This window comes from Haliaeetus leucocephalus, unplaced genomic scaffold, assembly GCF_000737465.1.
Source record: "Haliaeetus leucocephalus isolate CR32 unplaced genomic scaffold, Haliaeetus_leucocephalus-4.0 Scaffold258, whole genome shotgun sequence".
Classification (NCBI taxonomy): domain Eukaryota; kingdom Metazoa; phylum Chordata; class Aves; order Accipitriformes; family Accipitridae; genus Haliaeetus; species Haliaeetus leucocephalus.
In genome coordinates this window covers 92,532-112,905 of record NW_010972694.1, presented here as the reverse complement: position 1 = coordinate 112,905, position 20,374 = coordinate 92,532, and the positions used below count along the sequence as shown (strand labels likewise).

Genomic DNA, 20,374 nt, shown 5'->3' with positions numbered 1-20,374 from the left:
AGGACCTGCCTTTCATAAACCCATGTTGACTGGGCCTGATCACCTGGTTGTCCTGCATGTGCCGTGTCATGGAACTCAAAACGATCTGCTCCATAACCTTCCCTGGCACTGAAGCCAGACTGACAGGCCTGTAGTTCCCTGGATCCTCCCTACTTGCAGGCATTAAGCCCTCGCCTTTTGCACAGGCAGTACCTGTGCTCAGGAATAGGGCACTGCTGCCTAAGCTGTGAGAGTAGAGCCTGCTAGGGTGACCTAGCTCTGCCCCAGGGTTATGGCATCCTGCCCGTGCTAGGACTACTTCCGAGGCTCTAGCATAGCAGCAGGGACTTGCACCCCAGAGATCCATTCTGCTGCTAATTATGTTGCATTTGTGGGCCAGGAACACCCTGGAGGCAGAAGAGCTGTTTACATGGCAAGACACTGGTTTGGGTCCAGACTGCCTCAGTGAAGCCAGATCTTGGCTCAGTTACTGCTAACTCACTGGCCCACCACACACTGTGGAGGTCTTTGCACAAGTGAGGCCCAGAACCACATGAAACCAAACTAGCACGGAGATGGGGTGACTGTGCCCCGCAAGTACCGTCACCAACAAGCCAGCATGGGAAAGCAAGCAGAGGAGCTGCTTGAGACCCCTGACAAGCTGGTTGCACAGCTTGTGACAGGGCATGAATTTACCCTTCAAAAATACCACCAACACAACCATCCATTCTGCAGAGATAAAACAGCATCTTGGCTACTGCAAACCACAGTAGATGTGGGCCTGTAGACACGCATCCTCACCAGACCTATGTGATTTGAGAATCACTAGCACATGGCCCAACACACTGGCTTGTTGGTTTTCATAGCTGGCTTACTTATTGATCAACGTCTTTAGGGAGCGTGTGAGCGTGCTCATGACAGTCGCAACTGTGGCTGACTGGCGGGCGAGCTGCTCCACGGTCTGCTGGTGGCTCAGCGTTCTGGCCGTGGACTCCTCCGCAGCCTTCAGGAGGAAGGTGTAGTTTCTCACCACTTCCTCCACCTTCGTCAGCAGCTCTTGGCGCTGGGACTCCGAGCGCACGACATACACCAGCCTCACAAACGTCTCGATGAGGCTGCTTAGCACCTGGAAGCTGCTCGTAATGGCAGAGAGCATGTGGGTAGGACTCTTGTCTACGGCTGCCACACGGCGGCAGGATGCCCGAAACTCCTTGAACTTGAGGGCGAGCTCTTGCTTGTACTCAGCCAGCTGGGATATGTAGGGTTTGCAGTCCCGGACGTCAGGGCTCACCACACATTGCCTCAGGATAGTCAGGAGCTCATTGGTATCCAGCTGCACTTGCAGAAACCCATTGGGAAAGCTGTAGGCATGGCCTCGAAGGGTGTTGATCTTTGCCAAGCTCCCCTCAAAACTGGAGGTCCTTAAATCTATTTCCTGGGTCTGACTGTCATTGGGACTGCTGCAGGCTGTTGCATCTAGGACCTGAAGAGTCCTGCTCATGACTGGGACCATCTGATTGTCCAGCTTCATTCCTGGGAGTATCTGCATGGGGATGGAATAGGACAGCTCATCCTTCTCACTCCCATCATCTGCAACATCGCATTTCCTGTAGTAGAAGCAGTACCGGATGGAGCAGCACTTCTCATCCTCCATGTCTTCATCCCGCAGCTCAGCAGGACTTGGATACATCTCCTCCTGGACAGAGAACACTGCTGAACTCTTCTGGTTCTTTTTCTCCTGTGCTATCTGGACATAGGAGGGGTCAGCCACTCCAGAGGCTTCCTGGATTTTGCTCTTCAGAACAGGACAAAGGATGCTGGGCTCAGGCTCTTTCTGGGGGCCTTTCTGCTTGGTTGTATAGATGTTCTGGTAGATGTCAGAGGACAGGGATGTCCTATCAGTCTTATCTATTTCACTGACACTGTAGCGACGCAAGAGCTTCCTGTAGTGGGGAGCACCCATGCACTCCGCCTGGGAAGTGCACGTTGTCAAACAGGACACATTGTTTTCTGGATCTGACCGGTAGTCTCTGGACTCTAAACTTGTGGATCGTATCCGCTTGCCTTTGGAAGGGCTGCTCACACTTGTCAACCTAATGGCTTCTGTCTGTTTCTGGTCATCAGTAACTTTATCCCTTCCTCGCCTCTCCAGTTCTGGCATCACCAGCTGGTTAGGGGGTGGCCTCACCCCCCTGCAAATCCGCTTGCAGTCGCAGCTGCGCCTTTGCTCCCTGGACATCCCTGGGACTTTTTGCACAGGACTGCTCCTGAGCTGGCAGCTGCAGCGCCCAGGAGCAGGAGGGTGCAGATACTCCTGTGGTGGGAGGTCACCTTTGTTCTTTGGCTTGAGCAGCTCTTCAAGGAATTCTAGCTCATACTGCTTCACCTTCTGCAGCTGGGCCTGCCGCTCATCTGTCTCCTTCTTCAGCCGAGTTGGAAATGTTGCAGAGAACAGGTTCCTCAACCTGAAGGGAGCTTTTGGAGCTTTGGGTTTAGCTGGGATATCAGCATCTTGTTGGGTTACCTCCAGGACTTTTTCTTCTTTTTTGGAAGGCACAGTGCTGATCTGCAGGCTCTCAGATCTGGGCACCAGCTGGACTGGCCCTTTGGGTTCCTCACTGGTGCTCCTGAAAGTGCTACCAGGTGATGGAGAGTGCAGATTGCTACTCTCAGCTTTTAAGCTTTTGGCTGAACTTTCCTGTTGCGTTTTCTGTCCTTGGTTTGAAGGAGCTGTGTGTTTCTGAAAGATGAGGCTTGTGGCTTCCCCACCTGCCTTCTGACCTAGCTCTCCACTTGTGGCTTTTCCTGAAGCATCTCTACTCACTTTTTGCTGGTAGCTTTTAGAGGCAAAAGTCTTACCAGGCATCGTTTCCTCACCTGCTGAGGCGAGGTGGAAAGCTTCAGCCTTACTGCCATGAGCTTCTTTAGCACTTGGAGAAACTTCACAGCACTGCTGTGGAGAGAGTTGCTGCTGCTGCTGCTGCTGCTGCTGACAGTTGCATAATATCTCTGCAGTTTGTGGACCTCCTTTAAGTTTCAAAGGCTTGCTGCTGGCTGATGCACAGCTGCTGGTACCATTCATGTTCTTGTCTTCTTTTGAGGCTGCTACCACTTGGGGAGCTGAGCCTTTTGCATTTGCCACTTGCTGCAGAGCAGCTGAAATGATGGCTGGATTTACACCACTTTTTTGATCCAGGAGGAGCTTGGAGCTCGGCTGGACCTCTTTGAGCATCTTCTCTTGTAGATCCTGTGCCTTCTCCCCGCTCAGGGCTCCTGTGGCATGCAGCGATACCTCAAAAGCAGCTTTTGTGTGGCCTGCACCCTTGCACTCAGAGCCTGGCACTGGAGCCCCCCTGTTCTGCTCATTAAGCTGGGGGGTCAGCATCGGCTGGACAGCCAAGGTGTAGGTCCGATCAGCATGCTGCTGCTCCTGTTTGCTCTTGGAATTGCTAAGGCTGGGGCTTTGGTGAGGGAAAGCTGGCTTCAGTGAAGGGCTTGGCTCTTGGTGGCTGAGGGAGTAGGGTGAGGTGAGAACAGCTTGGGCAGCACAGCTCTGTATTCGGAAAGGCAGGTCTTTTCTGGCCAGGAGGTTTTCTTTGTTGATGTGTTGAGCGAGGAAGTAGGCTGCGTTCTGATGCTGTTTCATAGCAGAGACCATCTCTGAGACATCAGTTAGCTCTGAAGAGTTGGTTTCATGGCCAGAATCCAAGGATGACTCAGGAGTGATGGCAGCCAGGACAATAAGACCTGAGGAGGGACATAAAGAAAACCCCACAACAACATCCACACACACTGCTACGCAAAGAAAAGGGGAACTCCAAGCAGCAGGAGGGTCCCAGGAATGCAGGACACAGCATCCCATCAGAGAGACTTTAGTGACTTCCCGCAACCAAGAGTTAATGCTTTTAGGAGAGATCACTTTCAGCACTGAGCTGGCTTGCTAGCTCAATTCAGCAAGAGCTTTTGGCCCGGAAAAAGGTCCCGGGAAGCCTTCCAGCGTTAGCGATAGCAGAGCTACTGGGACTTGTCTGGAGTGAGAAGGAAAATTGGGCAACAGCTACTCTGCCATAGTGAGTAGGGCAACCAAGATGGGGAGAGGGACAAAGGACTGTGTTGCCAGAAGGCTGGTTCCAGGGACACCCATCTGACAGCAGGTTTGCCCTGTGAAGGGCTTACACACTTCAAAACCTGGGTGGGAACCTGCGAAGACAAAGGGCCAAAGGTATCAGCTGAGTGGGGTCACAGCAGGGAGGAACTCGTGCTCACGGTACTGGTTTGTTAGTGCCTCACCCCAGCATCATGGCACGTGGACCATGGCAGATACGGGATAACCAAGAGACTCCTTCAGCCACTGTCAGGGAGAGGAGTCCCACCTCAGCTTCTTAGAAATCTGAGCAGCAGCTTGGCTGCTCCTGCTAGAGCCTGTTGCTACAACTTAGTTTTCACTAGAAGCTGCTCCACAATCACATATAGGATAGGAGAAGGACACTAAAGGGAAGGATGTACCATAGGAAAGAAAGGCTATAGGGAAAAAAGAAAGTCACAGCCACCGAAATACCTGCTGTCTGCTGTGGTGGGGGATGCGGACAATCCTCTGAAGCAGCCAGGGCTTCCAGTGCCTGCAGGGTGGACACCAGGGCATCGTCCAGCTCTTGGGCATGGTCTCGGACTGTCCGTGGTTGCACGTTGTCTATCAGCGTGACAGGGATCTCGTCGTAGAGAATGCCACAGAGGTGCCGGCCCTGCTCCTGGCTCTGGGCAGCTGCCCGGCGCTTGGGGTCGTCCTCATCTGAGCTGTTGTCTCGGAAGCCAGGAGGGGGGGCAGCGATGGCGGGGAGCAGGGACGTTGTCTCATCTTCTTCCTCATCGCTCCCAGGAGGGGGAAGTGACATCAAGTCCACCATATTGTCACGGGTGCTGCCAGGCTTGCTCCCCTTGCATGAGGCCAGCCGGCTCTTGATTTTGGCTTGGCAGGACTCACAATAGAAGTGTGAGGCATCGCTCCGCAGGTGGGTGTCTATGGTATGTGCCCTGGCCCTGCTTGCGTGCCTGTCTTGGTCAAGGCCATCTGGGTCATACTGGTTAGCTGCCCCATTGTAGCCTTGGCCAGAGCTTTTGGAAGTGGGGTCGGATTTGGTCCTGGGACGAGTTTCCTCAAAAAAAATCAGGTTTTCATTGATATCTGTCCTGCTCTCTCTTTCCTTCCTCTGCTCTCGCATATGCAGGTAGCAAAAGCTGATGAGCTCTGAGTCTGAAGCCCTGGCAGCTGGAACCCCAGCTGCTCCGGTGCCGGTGGCAGAGCCACCCACCAACCCGCTCTCTTTCTTTCCCGTGTGCCCCGCCGCAGCGGGCCGGTGTAGGTTGTGTGTGTTGATGTAATCTAAACAAAAACCACAACAGGCACATTAGCAGCAGCATCTGGGAGAAGGGAAAACAGCACAGGGAAGCTCCTGCTCACCCTGGAGAAGCATCCACGTGTTCTCTGCCCTCCAGCCCTTGGCATGCCAGACTGCAGTGGAACATGTGTGTTCCCTGTGGCACAGCCAGGTCACCTGGCTTGTCTTTTGAAAAACCATCTTCTGCAACCTGCTGGGCTTACCTGCCAGTAATGAGTGCAGGAAGAAATGTCCTGCACATGCAGATCATAGAATCATAGGATGGTTTGGGTTGGAAGGCATCTAGTCCAACCTTCCTGCAATAAGCAGAGACATCTTCAACTAGATCAGGTTGCTCAGAGCCCCGTTCTACCAGACCTTGCATGTTTCCAGGGATGGGGCATCCACAACTTCTCTGGGCAACCTGTTCTGGTGTTTCACCACCCTCATCATAAAAAATGTCTTCCTTATATCTAGTCTGAATCTACCCTCTTCTAGTTTAAAGCCATTACCCCTTGTCCTATCGCTATAGGCCCTATTAAAAAGTCCATCCCCATCTTTCTTATAAGTATTGAAAGGCCACAATAAGGTCTCCCCAGAGCCTTCTCTTCTCCAGGCTGAACAACCCCAACTCTCTCAGCCTGTCTTCATAGGGGAGGTGCTCCAGCCCCCGATCATCTTCATGGCCCTCCTCTGGACCCACTCAAGCAGGTCCATGTCTTTCTTATGTTGGGGCTCCAGAGCTGAACACAGTACTCCAGGTGGGGTCTCATCAGAGTGGAGTAGAGGGGCAGAATCGCCTCCCTTGACCTGCTGGCCACACTTCTTTTGATGCAGCCCAGGATATGGTTGGCTTTCTGGGCTGTGAGCGCACATTGCTGGCTCATGTCCAGCTTTTCATCCAGCAGCACCCCCAAGTCCCTCTCCGCAGGGCTGCTCTGAATCCCTTCATCCCCCAGCCTGTAGCGATACCAGGGGTTGCCCCGACCCATGTGCAGGACCTCGCACTTGGCCTTGGTGAACCTCATGAGGTTCACATGGACTCACTTCTCAAGCTTGTCCAGGTCCCTCTGGATGGCATCCTGTCCCTCAGGCATGTCAACTGCACCACTCAGCTTGGTGTCATCTGCAAATTTGCTGAGGGGGCACTCAATCCCACTGTCTATGTCATTGATGAAGTTATTAAACTGTACTGGTCCCAATATGGACCCCTGAGGGACACCACTCATCACTGATCTCCATCCAGACATTGAGCCATTGACCACTACTCTCTGGATGTAACCATCCAACCAATTCCTTATCCACTGAACAGTCCACCCATCAACTCCATCTCTCTCCCATTTAGAGAGAAGGATGTTGTGGGGGACCGTGTCAAAGGCCTTACAGAAGTCCAGATAGATGACATCTATAGCTCTTCCCTTGTCCACTGATGTAGTCACTCCATCATAGAAGGCCACTAGGCTGGTCAGGCAAGACTTGCCCTTGGTGAAGCCATGCTAGCTGTGTCAAATCACCTCCCTGTCCTCCATGTGCCTTAACATGGCTTCTAGGAGGATCTGTTCCATGATCTTCCCAGGCACAGAGATGTGGCTGGCAGGTTGGTAGTTCTCAGGGCCCTCCTTTCTACCCTTTTTAAAAATGGGGGCAATGTTTCCCTTTTTCCAGTCACCGAGGTCTTCACCTGACTGCCATGACTTTTCACATATCATGGAGAGTGGCTTGGCAACTACATCAGCCAATTCCCTCAGGACTCTGGGATGCATCTTGTCAGGTCCCATAGACTTATGTATATTCAGATTCCTCAGGTCGTCACAAACCTGATCTTCTTTTACAGTGAGAGTGACTTTGCTCCCCCAGTCCCTGTCATACATCCATCCATTCGAAAGGTGTGGGAAGAGAGGTTGCCAGTGAAGGCAAAAAAGTTGTTGAGTACCTCAGCCTTCTCCTCATCCATTGTTACCAGTTTGCCAGTTGTGTTCATCAGGGCAGTACACTTTCTTGGACCTTTTTCTGGCTGACATACCTGTAGAAGCCCTTCTTATTATTCTTTGCATCCCTTGCCAAGTTCAGCTTGAGCTGCGCCTTGGCCTTCCTGACTCCATCCCTACACAACCAAGCAGCGTCCCTATACTCCTCCCAGGATACCTGTCCCTGCTTCCACTGCCTGTACATTTCCTTCTTGCCCTTTAGTTTGACCAGCAGGTCTCGACTCATCCATGCCAGTGTCTTGCCTTCTTTTCCTGATTTCTTACACCTGGGGATTGAGAGCTCTTGCACTCTATGGAAAGCATCCTTAAAGATCTGCCAGCTCTGTTCTGCTCCCTTGTCCCTAAGGGCAGTTTCCCAGGGGGTCCTATTGGCTAGCTCCTTGAACAGATCATGAGGTGGAAGGGATTTTGGGTGATCGGCTTGTCTGTACCCCACCTCTGAGGCAGGAAAACCGTAACTAAAGCAACCTTCATAAGTGTGTGTGTGATGGAGGGGAGCACATTCCCATGGGCTGCTCTGTATGCGCCACACTTGCCTCGGCCTCCCTACCTGAGTACGTGGGTCTCTCTAGAGGAAAGGGTTCAGCCCTGAGGGATACCACGCATGTTGCCACCAAGAACAGGAGGGGACTGCTGACACTGAAGTCAAGGGACCTTCTGGCTCTGAGACATCAACCCCTCCCTGCAGTAAGGAGAGAAGGGAAGACCTGGAGGAGGCAGAAGGAAGAGGGACATACAGAGATTTACATGGTGGACGTGGAAGATGGCCAGCTCAAAAAAAGCCCGTGTGGTACTGAAGAAGCTGACATGCCTTTTTTTCCTAAATCAATAAAAATCTGGATTCCCATTACAAAGAACTGTTGAAAGTGTTTTAGTGAGGCCCTTAGGTGTGGCTGGGCTATAGCGATGATGGAGGCCAGAAGAGCCTAGAGGGTGGCTGGACAGGATTTAGAAGCAGTTGAGCTCCAGCCAGCAAAAGTCCTGTGACACACTGACAGAGCAGGCCAGCTCCTTGTGTGGTTTGCTCCATTGTCTCCAAAATGATTACGTGCTATAGAGTTTAATCATATAAATTTTATAAAGTTAAATATTATGACATTTATGATAAGAAAGTATTGACCCTAAAGCTGGTTTTTTGTGAGGAATTAGATCAATGACACTGTGGACCAGCAGCACAACTGATCAGTGCCCTTTTACAAACGACCTTTAGACATCAGAAATATTGTCCTGTTCCTCCCTCTCCATCTCCCCACCTATCTCTTTTCTAGACTAACTGCAGCAAATACCTTTAATCTTTCCCGACATGTCTGTTTCCTAAATGTCTCAGCTTTCTTACTGCTCTGGGCTGGACTCCATCCACATTGGCTACCTGGGAAAATGTCTTGTTTCTGTGCTGCATGACAGCAGCAGGGAGAGGAAGCAAGATCCCAGTAGCTTGCTGGGAGGCAGAGCTGGGCAGAACCAGAGGAGGGCTGGCCAGCACAGCAGGCAGTGAGACACAGGGATGCGGATGCTGCATCATGGAGCCACCAGCCACATTCGGAGGGCAATGGGAGCAGCCTGGCTGCATGCATGAATGAGGACCTTCAGCCTCAGTCTGCCAGTTCACACATTACACGGCAAGAAGGAACTGTTGTCACCATTTTTGCATAATGGTGTCCAGACCAAGCAGTTTTCCTTAGGACACTGCTAAACATGGTGCAATATTGCCTTCCGGGGAGACATCCAACATAGCTTGGGTGACTTTAAGTGACAGATACCCCCCTAGTCTCTTGTCCCTCGCTGCCCAAGATCCATGCATTGTTTCTGTCTAGCTGACAGCTATTGGATCAGGCTAGCTCCGAAAGAGCCCTCTGCTTCTGCTATTAAATATTTCCCTGCAACAGCCTCCCCTTGCTCCCTTGTGCAAGGCAAGCGGCTGAAATATTGCTCGAACTTCTGGCCAGTGGTCCAGCCCTCAGGAGGGGCATCTGTCTGCATTACAGGTTGAATTGTGCAGCTGTGCTGAGAATGGCTGCCAAGGGGATGCAGGCTCTGTCTTACCAAGTATAAATTAAATCAAATAAATCCTAATTAAATTCATTAGCTCAACAAATTGGACAATTTGTCTCCCCAAACACATGTTTGTATTAGAGTGTTCATCACCTGCAATGCTAAAATCCCAATCAAAACAATCTCTCTCTCATTTATGGACATACTGGTACTCAGAAATGGCAGCTGTGTGAGTGAACACAAGGCTGCTGCAGCTGGGGACGTGCTTTCAGCACTGGGCTGTGGTGGGGTGGCATGGACCAAAGCAGAGGATTTCCCAAAGCCAGACATCTCTGATGGGTCATGCTAGCAGCCTGCCCCGCTTGGACAGCCTTGCTGGCTGCCCATGCCAAGCCAGGGCCTGTTGCCAAATGGGGCCAAAATCCTAAAATCCATAATCCAGCTGCTGGCTGCTCTGGGGAAGAAGGTCCCAACAAAGAGCTGAGAGCAACCAAGGACATGGAGCTGCTTGGCTGATGATGGCTGCTGGTGGGAGCAGGGAGAGGAAGGGGCAGGGAAGCAAATCTCCTGCGCAGCTCCAGCATGACACAACCCTTCCTGCGGAGGGCAAGGATCTGGCATATGGCTCCGTGGGGAAATGCAGAGAGATGGATCTAACTGACAGCATCCGGACAGAGTGTGCATTTCGAAAAATGTCTGCAGTTCAGCAGGAGGTTTTAATGGGCCTCGGGGAAGATGGATAAGCTCCTCTGCTAGGCAAAAAGCATGGGCCAGGGCTTGATTTTACATTTAAGATTCTGGCACAGCCTGCCTGCAGCCTGGAAAAGTCAAAGCCTGGGCTAACTTGATTCATCCCAGTGGGGCTTTCAAATCGTTCCTGCAGAGATGTGCTAATGATCAGCAGTCCCTGCTCCCTGTGATCTGCCTAGCTCCTGACAGCTCAGCCTGCAGCTGTAGCGAGACCAGAACTGTGAGCAGACTTTGTTTTCTCAATACACACTAAATTCACTCCTTCTGAAGAATGCCTGAGTGGCTGGGCCAAGTGTACTGAGTCTGCAGGGAAACTGTTCCACTCCACTGGTCAGAGAGGTTTTCATTGCACCCCGGAGGATAGACCAGGCCATCCAGAGAGGGGCTAGCTCTTTGGTATGAAGACCATATATCGATTGCTCCATCGCTTCCACACTGTCACTTTCCCTCACACTCACTCTAGCCCCCCTGCAGAGTGACATTGGTTTCTTGAGACTGTCAAGAAAAGGGCAAGACCTACTACCCCTTTTGGCATATGTTTGGACCATGCCCACAAAGCACAATCTCCCTGAGGAAAAATGCTGGCTATTATCACTGTTGCTAGAGTGTGGAAAAGCACCACTCGCACATGCTGAGACATTCCCTGAGTGACCAGTAACTGTGGGTGCTGCCAGCCTCCCTCTGAGGCCTTGGGGATGTTCTGGGATGCTCTCCACTTCCCACCACATTCCTCTGACTCCCCACAGGCATGTGCCCCATGTGTCCCTGTAGCTGATCTCAGGGTGACATGACCCAGGGAAGGACCACTCTCATGATAGCCAGTTAAGTTGGAAACACCCTCCACTCATAGCAAAATGTGACTAAATGTGTTTCTGTAGGGCACCGAGAGCAGAGAGCACAGTGACAGCTGTCAGTAAGAGGTGCAGCTGAAGAAACAAAAGGAAACCATGCACATATACTTACACCAACATCACCTGCTAGGTCTTTCCCTGGATTCACTGAGGCTGCCACAGATGCTTTCCTGATGCCTCTTGTGAGTGTGTCTCCCACATGTGCCAAGCCTGTGTCTGGGTGCCTTCCTCAGACCTCAGAGGCACCGAGTCCTTTCGCAAGGACCCTGCTAGCTCTCAGCACTCCTCCCACCTCCCCCAGCTAGTCCCATCTTGAGGAGGCAGTTTTGACACTCTGCCAGCTAAACTGAAGACTTGTCACAGCTCTCTGGAGCTGCAGTGTCACTCGGCAGGTCTAGGGGCAACCTTCCAGAGTCAGATGGGTTGGTACTTTGGCCATCTCCAGCCACTGATCCTGTATTTCCCTATACAAAACATGTTTAGTGTGAACACCTGCATGGAACAACAGCACGTAGCTGATGGTTGGCTTTTGTTTGAAATCACTCTTGAAAATCATCGATCATTTTGAGGGTGACTTGCACCTGCAATCCATCCTCAAGGAACAGAGCATCAGTGCCTGGTGGGACAGAACCTGTCTTTAGCTGTTCTGGTCTCCTGCTGTGCCCAGACCAGCCCTCTGCTCCCTGCATCAGGCTGGGCGCCTGAAAAGCTGGGACACCAAAGTTTCCTTCCTGATTTAGGAAATCAGCAGAGCAGCTGTGCTTGCAGAGCTGCCTTTGGAGCCCAGACCCCCACTACTGAAGGCAGCAGTGTCCAAAGGCAGTAGGAATGCAGCTCCTGGCTGAGTGCATAAACTCACGTTGGTCTCTGGAGCCGGGATGCCAGCCAAGAGGCATGTGCTGCATCCCTGCGGCAACGCACAGGCTGTTCTGTGAGGACCCAGCATTTAGCTGGCAGCATTACAAGTCTTTTCAAATGGCACCTCCTGGATCTGCTCTAGGAGCTGCCAGAACAAGACTTGCAGTGAGTGTTTAGGGCCCAAGCTGACACCACAAGTCAGACCTTATCCAAAATGAGGACTTGTTTCCCTGCTCCTTGTTTTCTGGTTAAAAGGGGTCTGCTGGTTCTGCAGGGGGAATGGGAGCAGAGGGGAGATGCCAGAGAAACCCTTCTCCTTTCTAAAGCTGCAGAGCCCTGGGCAGAGGGAGGAGGAGGAGCGGGAGGCTGGGGAAGGGGCTCGCACAGAAAGCAGAGGCTGAAACGTACCTGCCTTGATAATCTGAGGTGGGGGTGGCTGGCTGGGGGCCCTGGAGAATATCATCTTCTTGGAGTCCACCAGGAGACGGCAGTAGCCTGCGATCAGGCAGGCGAAGTTGGTGGCTTCAGGCCACTCCATCAGCAATACCAGCGGCTGGAAGGCAAGAGAAGCAAAGCACATAAGGGCCACACGGCTCAGCCGACATGGGACCAGTGCTCCAAAGGGGTTGCACTGGGGCCCTGCACTGGTGTAACTTGTGAGCTGGCTGGCACTTTTAGCACCCACACAGGGAAAAACAGCCAGGTGCATATCCTTGCTCCAGATCACCCAACAAATCGCTGTGCACAAGAAAGCGCCTTGCTGCAGCTGTAATTCCTGCTTGCTGACTCTCCTAAGGATGATGAAAGAAGTGAAGCCCTGCAGGGCACAGGCTGTGCATGGCAGGGTCCCCATCCAACTGGCTCCTGATTGTTTGCATGTCAATGTTCTAAGCCTACCTGCAATCACCAGTTTAGCCATCAGGCCCTGGGGAGCTCAGGGAGTTTGTGGAGTCTCCAGCTGCCAGAACCCCTGTTTCATTGCAGGCACCATGTCGCCCTCCCATAAACTAAGACATCTGCTTCCAGCAAGATGCAGAAGGGGCAAAAACCCATTACAGGCTCCCCCAGCCACCACTCTGAGCCTGTGGATCTTATTTAAATCTAACCCTTTGGAAAATTAAATTTGTGCTTAGGAGCAGATGGTGTCTTCTCTTTTAGGAGAGCATTTATTCACACACTAAAAAAGGTCTTTGCTTTAAAGAGAAGAAAAAATCAGACACAATCTGTGTGCCACGTATAACCTCACTGCACAATCTAGTGGCAGGCACTGTGACTCCCCTACTCCCAGCTTGTCCCAAGGAGAAGGTTAGCTAGCCTGGGGAAGCTGTCAGGGTTGGATCCACTCTCTTACCTGCCTGGTGAGGTCCCATGCACTGCTGGGACCCACCTGGGCAGAGCAGCCTATGCCAGCATACCTCGGTCGAGCAGTCCACACTTGGTCTGAGCCCCCAGCACTGCACTAGGTGGACCCATGAGATGGAAAAAAAATGACAGTGCCTTCAATAAAGTTACTGCATGGCAGCTCTAGTCCTCATCTACCCCTTGCACGAAGCACCCCTACCTAAAGGACATTTGTACCCAGGTACAGGGCTTATCTGAGGCAACTGGGGGATGTTTAGGTACTGCTGTGGCTCAGGCTGCCTGTCCTGCCACGCTCAGTCTCTTGCACACTGACAGCCCTCCAGGACTCAGAAGAGCTTGTTTACCACATCCAGGGCAAACTAAGCATGTTTTAAAAACCACTTAAGCCTATGCAGTGTGAAAACCATTAAAGCTATTTTGGTTTTCTTGTTTTACAACCACAGGAGGTTCCTGGTACCCACTGGCCAGTTCTGTGCTCTGCTCAACACTTGTTTTTTTAAGCCAACAAGCCAACTCTGGCAAAGGAAGACCTGGCTTTACAGCACATCATGCTCTGGACCATACAACGCAATTAACCTGGGTGTGAAGTCATCAGCCCTAGGCAGAGCTGCGTGTGATACCAAAGCCATGCCAGGAGCCTGATTCCTCCTAGGGCCAGGGTAAAGAAGTTTCCTCCTTGGCTGCTACACAGGAAGAGAAAGGAAAAGAAATAACCCGACAGAGAAGAGAAATAACCTGACAAGCGAACACACTCTGCTGAGAGGCTCTGCCCCTGCTCACTTGACGAGGCTCTTTCTGCATCATGGAAAATAAACCTGAGATGACACAGATCAAAGGGAAAGTATCAAGACAGAGAGAAAGGAGAGAAGAGATTCTCCACATAGCTTGAAGGAGGCAGGCATGCAGCGGTGTGGGGGGGGGTGACACCTCTTAGCCCAGCTCCAGTCTTGACATAAGTGATGAAAGGAAACCATGTGTTCCAGTTCTGCCATATGAAGCATCCTTAAAACAAGTGCCTTCTACATAGGGCTAAGCCTTCTTGGGTTTTTCAAGCCATCTGTTGAATAAAGAGACATGTGTGCATTTTCCCACCTCTGTTATGCAGCAGTGAGGGTTTCAGTGCTAGCTAGCAACAAGAAAGGAAGCAAATGCCAAGGGGAGGGAGGCAATTGCTGATGAGTATCCACTACTGGGAGATTAAAAGAAGAGGCCAAGGTGGGTTGAGAATTCCCTTTCAAAAGGAAAACTATGGGGGGGTAGTTTCCACCACATGTGAGTCACACACCAGAGATTCACAGCTAGTGTGTCTCAGGGACACCAGGGCTGAGTAGCACAGACCTTCATTGTCTCCCTGTCAGCACTCACCGTTCAGCCCACAGTGCAGTCCCAGTATCCCAGCTGGGTATCCGTAACTCTGAGATCCAGCCCTATTTCCATCTTTGTTCAGATACCTCTGCTTCAGGATGCACCCACCTATCCAGAAATGGGACTGTAGGTTCTTGCTGGCAAGAAGCAGCCCCTGGATCAGTCCTCCTGAAGGGAGACAGGACTGAGACACCACCACCCTGACTGGTGTTTCTTGCCTACATATAAAACACAGGCAACGCACCAAGATGCCGTGAGCTCCCTGCCAGGTCTCCGAGCAAGCCCAGCCTCCAGACCAGCTTCCAGCAATCAGTGTGTGGCATGCTGGGGTTAATTCTAGCACGCTGCTCTGAAAAAGAGGAATCTTAATACTGATTAGCATTACAGCTTAGCAAGGGTTCTTAGAAACAATTACTCTCACATCCTGGCAAGCAAGCAGTGTGAGAGTTCTTCTCTAATTGTCAAGCATTCAAATATTGTTATTAGGGATTATATCAGTTCAGGGGCAGCTTGAAGCCATCCACCCGCGCTGCCAGCAGTGCTCCAGCAAACTCCCCATGGTCCAGGATCCCATGCTGCAGGGGATCTGTGTCCTGCTGATGGATTAATGGCTATTTAAAAAGATATTGAATGTGAGCAAAGCTGCTGCAGCTGGACTGTGCGTCTCTCCTGGCCTCAGTGGCTTCTCTGCTTCTCACCAACAGAGGTCTGGCTGTAACCCTTTCCCATGTGGGGTTGCAAGACTGAATCTCTCTTCCATGTACCTAGATAATTTTCCTGAGACTGCAGCAGCTCAGCTGCCTTTGAGACTTCCACCCTGCTGCCACATCTCCCTGGAAGTGGCCAACAGATCTGAAAGCGATTTGTGGGGTCAAGAGGCAAAGAGGCAACATGATCACAGCAGACTTGCTTCCTTGAGAAATCAGGCTACGAAGAGGAGGTGTCAGGGATGGCAGCTAACGGAGATGTTATTTTTAGACATTGGCAATCTTGGTCACCCTGTTCCACACAGGCAAGGCAAATGAGATCTCGTGGAGATAGCCAAGCACAGGTGAGCTAAGCAGACACTGACTTTCTGACCAGTTGCATGAAAAATTTCCAACTAATGTTGCTAAGGGTTTTAGATGGTAAATTCAGGGCAGCTTTGCAGGGACCTGCTCTAAGTAACAACAACGCAGGACTGTAGTCTGTGCTTTGGGCTTCCTTGTGATACCCGTGTCTTGCAGCAAATGGGATTGACGTCCTTTCCTTTGGAAACATCCTGCAAGGAGCAGTAAGGGCTCATGCCTGTGGTCAGTACTGGCCTGGTCCCCAAGGGGCTGGGGCTCATGCAACATCCCTGCCTCCCCCCGCAATTTTTTTAACTCACTGCTCAATCTCAACCAGATCTGACAGAATGGCAGCAATCTGAAAGACCATGAATCTTCATAAGTTTTCTAAACCTGGTGGTGTGGTAGAGCAGAGAGACTTCTGTGAGCAGCTGGAAGGCAGGGAAGGATGCAGCAGGAGCAAAACTGGTGTCGTTCCTCTAAGACCTGCTCCCTGCCTCATCGGCACTGATTTTTTTGGAGGTGGCCACAAAATGCAGTACCTCTTTCCCAGCTGTTAATCAGGAGATGGTGTTAATCACTGATGGGGAACAAGTTATTAACTAGGATAACCCTCCGGTTGTCCTTCTGCCACGCACTGATGGCGTGTCTCATGTGAAGCAGCCCATCCTCTTCCTCTTCCTCACCAGCATGTTCTTGCTGTGATAGCAGCAGGGGCTCATACCTTGGTGGTCCCAAGGACTCTGCTTCCCTGGGTTGCCAGAGCAGAAATGCCTGTCTGATTTTTGTCAGGGTAGCAGCACCTTTAGGATGAAAGCTGTTTTTACATGGAAGCAAACTTACTGGGATAATCCTACTGCTCTAAGGATGCCAAACATCAGATTCCTAGTGGGACACACAGGTAACGGTTCATCTCTGACCTGTAATATGCCAACATGAAAAGAAGAGAATTTTAAAGAGAATGCTCTTTCTACATCTCAATGCATAATACCAGCCTGAAATTATTGATGTTTTGATCTTTCATTCATACCGGTTTTCTAGATTTTCTAGTCATAATGAGAAAAGGACATTTTTTTCACTTAAATGTTCCTGCTTGGCAACCAGTCTCTCTGGAAAGTAAAACAAAATACATTTATACTGGATATGAGAGATGAGTTTTCCATTAGCTTATTAAGGATATAGTGCTTTTTCTATTATGCCCTGCCTTTAAATCAAACCTTGATGTCCTTCTGGAGGATATTCTCTTTTTCAGACAAAGGTGAAGGTTTCATAGAAGAACGTCTGAAGCAAATTTTATGGCCAGGGTTATGCTAGAGGATCTTAACAGTCCTCATATTTAAATTAATTTATGACCCAATCTGTGCACGCTATAACCCTTAAGCTTATGTGCATTTCCTTTTAATCTCCCCCCTTTATCATGTACTTTGGGTCTTACCCTGCTTCCTTTAATGTAGTGCAATAGAAAGGTGGGAGATGAGTTTACATAATTTATGTTCCCTGGTTTACTTGAGATGCGCTGCCAAGTTTATACTTTATAATATAGGCATTGGGGCCTAATGAGACAGCAGTCAATTTTTCACTTGTACATTGACCTTTCCTTCCCTCCCTTTAAGCATTATTAACTCAGCTCTATCAATACCAGGCTGCTTGTGATTACGACCATTATTTCCCATTTGTTGATCAATAAACCTCCTGCCTTTGTTAGCAGCAGACCTTCAGGTTTCTGCAGCAGCGTCTCCTTCCTTAGGGTTTGAGCAGCCACCACCTCCACCGGGTGAATGCCCTCCTCGTTCCCTGCATGGTCCCACAAAATGTCACAGCGGAGGGAGAGGTAGCACTATAGACTGTGAATTTGTAGGTGTCTCCTTCTCTCCACTCCGATGGTGATGCTGTGTCCCTTGTGGTGCTGCTGTCTCTGGGGGAAGGCACAGGTCCAGCCAACGCCTTCCCATCGTGCTGCAGCTGCCACCCTGGCTGGCTTTCATCTTCCCCCAGACTACTCAAAGGGCTCGTGCTCTTCCCTGTGGGATTTCTAGTAACCAGAGCCTCCTGGAACTTTTGGCATCCTCCACATTTCCTATTTGTTGAAACAAGTTCTCAGGACTCCCAAGGTTGCAGCACCATCGGGCTGCATTTACGCCCACAGCACTGGCTGCCTGAGGTCTGCTTGTTTGTTGGTTTTTTTTTCTTCTTTCTTTTTTTGAAATAAACAAATCAGCCTGGCTTTGCAGGCTTGGAAACTCATCCTCTCCACATGTTGTCTGACTCTTGTGTTTCTGGCTGGCTCCCGTGTTTCCGGCTGGCTCCCATCCCGGGTGCCCGCGGGCAGCGCTACGGGTGGTGCCAGGGCTGGCACCACACGCTGGTAAGTGCTTTGCTTTGCATCCCACTAGAAAGGCTCTGCGAGGGGGGGGACACTGCATCCGCCCCTCCCACCTCAGGTACTGAGCCAAAGAAAACCTCAGTCCCTCCCTCTCTCCCACAAGATGACAGCATTTCAGAATGGCTTAATGCAAATAAAGATGAATTCAGCTTAGGGAACCAGAGCCTTTAGGTCCATCATCACTCCCAAAACCTCGCTCTTTGTGTAGGAGAAATCCAATGGCCTTCAGTCATTGCTTGCACGAGCGGAAGCAATGCTGGCCTCACCTGCCCTCATCAGTTGATGGGGCTCCCCACCGTTTTCAGACTACAATTTGGCAAACGCACGTATGGCACCGGCCTCGGCACCCACAGTGCATCCCTGCCATGCTCAGCTACAGAAGCACCGCTGGGCCCAGGGCCAGCTGCGGCCCCACCAGCACCCGCTGCTGCAGGCTCCGGCAGGGAAGGCTTGGAGGCAGAGGGGTCACCATCCCATCGCCGATGAGAGGGAGGGGTGGCCGGCGGGCAGGACTTGGCTCCTTCCAGGGGAAGAGGAGAAGGCTACACCCCAGCCATGCACGGCTGCTTTTTATTTCCGTGGCAGGCTGGAAGCATGCCAGGGCCCCTGGGACACTGTCATCAATAGCCAGATTCCAGGCACAGCAGCAGCCGGGGACCTTTCTGAATTAATTTTTCCTTTGTTTTCCTCTGTCGAGTCTTGATCTCAGCTAAAGCACTGGCTGGCTGCAGGCCCTGCTGGAAGACATGAAGTCAATTACCCCACTGCCTTTGACTGAATTGCGCTTGGCGAGCAGCCAGCAACCGTGGGCTCCTGCCCCAGAGCCCCGTGCAGGGACTAGGTGCAGCCTGGGACAGCTCCTCCGTTACATTGCAGACGCTTGTCCGGGCTCAGGCAATCCAGCTGCCCCCTGTGCGTTCCTCTTTCATTCCCATTCAGAGGGCTTCAGCAGCTTTTTTGCCAGTGTCAAGACTGTTAATAATAAAAAGCCCAGTGGTGTGTAGCTGTGTAAATCAAAAAGGAGAAATGCTCCATTTGAAAAGGCATTTCAGTAAGAACAAAACCTTTGCTTCTGCAGGAGCTGCAAAGCCACACAACCAAGGGTGCGACCTGGTGGAGCCACCTGGCTGGATGTCAGGAGCTGGCTCTGGCATGCCCATGGAGCTGAGCAGCTCTCCCCATGTCATCTGCACTGGGGAGCTTGGGTGAGCACGGCAAGCAGCAGCCCCTCTGCCTCCTCTGCACCCCGTCGGTGCTGCTGGGCTTGCCCAGATGCCGGGCAGGAGATGCTGACACTGCCCTTCCAGGGATGTTGGGAGGTAGAAGAGGACTTTGCAGTCCTGTGCTGGGGAGGATGGGAGATGCATGTCTGGAAGCCCAAATCTGAGCTGGCTCAAAAGCATTGGGTGCTTTCAAATGCTGGTCCCAGCAGTGCCAGGCAGCTGGAGGGGGAAGCCCCCAGGAGATGCAGTCCTGCGGGGCCCCCAGACCACCGAGACAAGCTGCATTTAATGCATAAAGAACACAGGAGACACCACGTGCCACCACCCTGTCCCCACTGAATCTATGAACTCCAGAATCAATGCTCAAACACCACCGAGTCCAGAGCACAGGAGGAAGAACGGAGAAGTGACGGCCCCAGCAAAGAGGGGACTTGGCCAGGTGGGAATGACCACACGATCCTGCAAAATGCCTGCACCGCTGCAGCACAGCTGGGGAAGCACTGTCCTGCCTCCAGCCATGTGCTGTGAACTTTCTCAGCATTTCCAAGCAAACCTGCCCTGCTCCCTCTGTGGCTGTCAAGGCAAAACCTGCTCCTCTCCTCCCAGCAGCTCCCTTGGACACTGCATGGAATAAAAATCCTTCTTGGACCCAGAAGCAGAGGCCTGGAGGCTTTTGTTCCTCTGTCCTGAGGTTCCACAGCTCCTCTACGAGAGGTCCTGCCAGCATTTGCCCCTGCCTTGCCACCCTTGCAGTGGCAAACAGCTAAAGAAAGCAAAGCAGAGACACCAGCCCTTGGGTTTGTATCTGAAACGGGCTGTTTTAAACAGAAACTGAAGCCCAGGATGGACAAGCTCCAAAGCAAACCAATTAACTACCCAGTGAATAATTTATAAGACAAACACCGTTGCTCTTCCTCCTGAACTAAATGCAAATGGTTTACAATCTCCTCAAGCCTGCTTGTTACCCGAAAATCTTCCCCAGCTCCTTCTGGCAGGTACGTCTGAGCTGCAGCTGCAGGCAAGCAGCGGATAAGGATGTTTGGGCAGCGCCGGCTGGTGCAGTCGGGGTGTGCAGACCTCCCGGCTCATGGCTGCTCCGTGACCTGACCCCTTTTTTTAACCCTTAGGACCAACTACACAGCATCAATAAACCTGGTGCTTAGAAATTCAAAATGGCCTTACTGCACAAATCCCTTAAC

The 20,374-nt window shown here is 51.5% G+C and overlaps 1 protein-coding gene across 1 annotated transcript in view; it reads right to left on the bottom strand.

The window, feature by feature from the left end:
• Positions 1–850: 850 nt before the first annotated feature.
• The window catches only part of FRMPD3 (FERM and PDZ domain containing 3), a 31,358-nt gene continuing 11,834 nt past the window's right edge, over positions 851–20,374 (bottom strand). Inside the window, exons 12-14 of the mRNA XM_010568798.1 lie at positions 12,202–12,346; positions 4,538–5,359; positions 851–3,726 (exon numbers count right to left, since the gene is read on the bottom strand). Of these exons, the coding sequence (XP_010567100.1) occupies positions 851–3,726; positions 4,538–5,359; positions 12,202–12,346 (3,843 nt within the window). The remainder of the gene's footprint in view (positions 3,727–4,537; positions 5,360–12,201; positions 12,347–20,374) is intronic.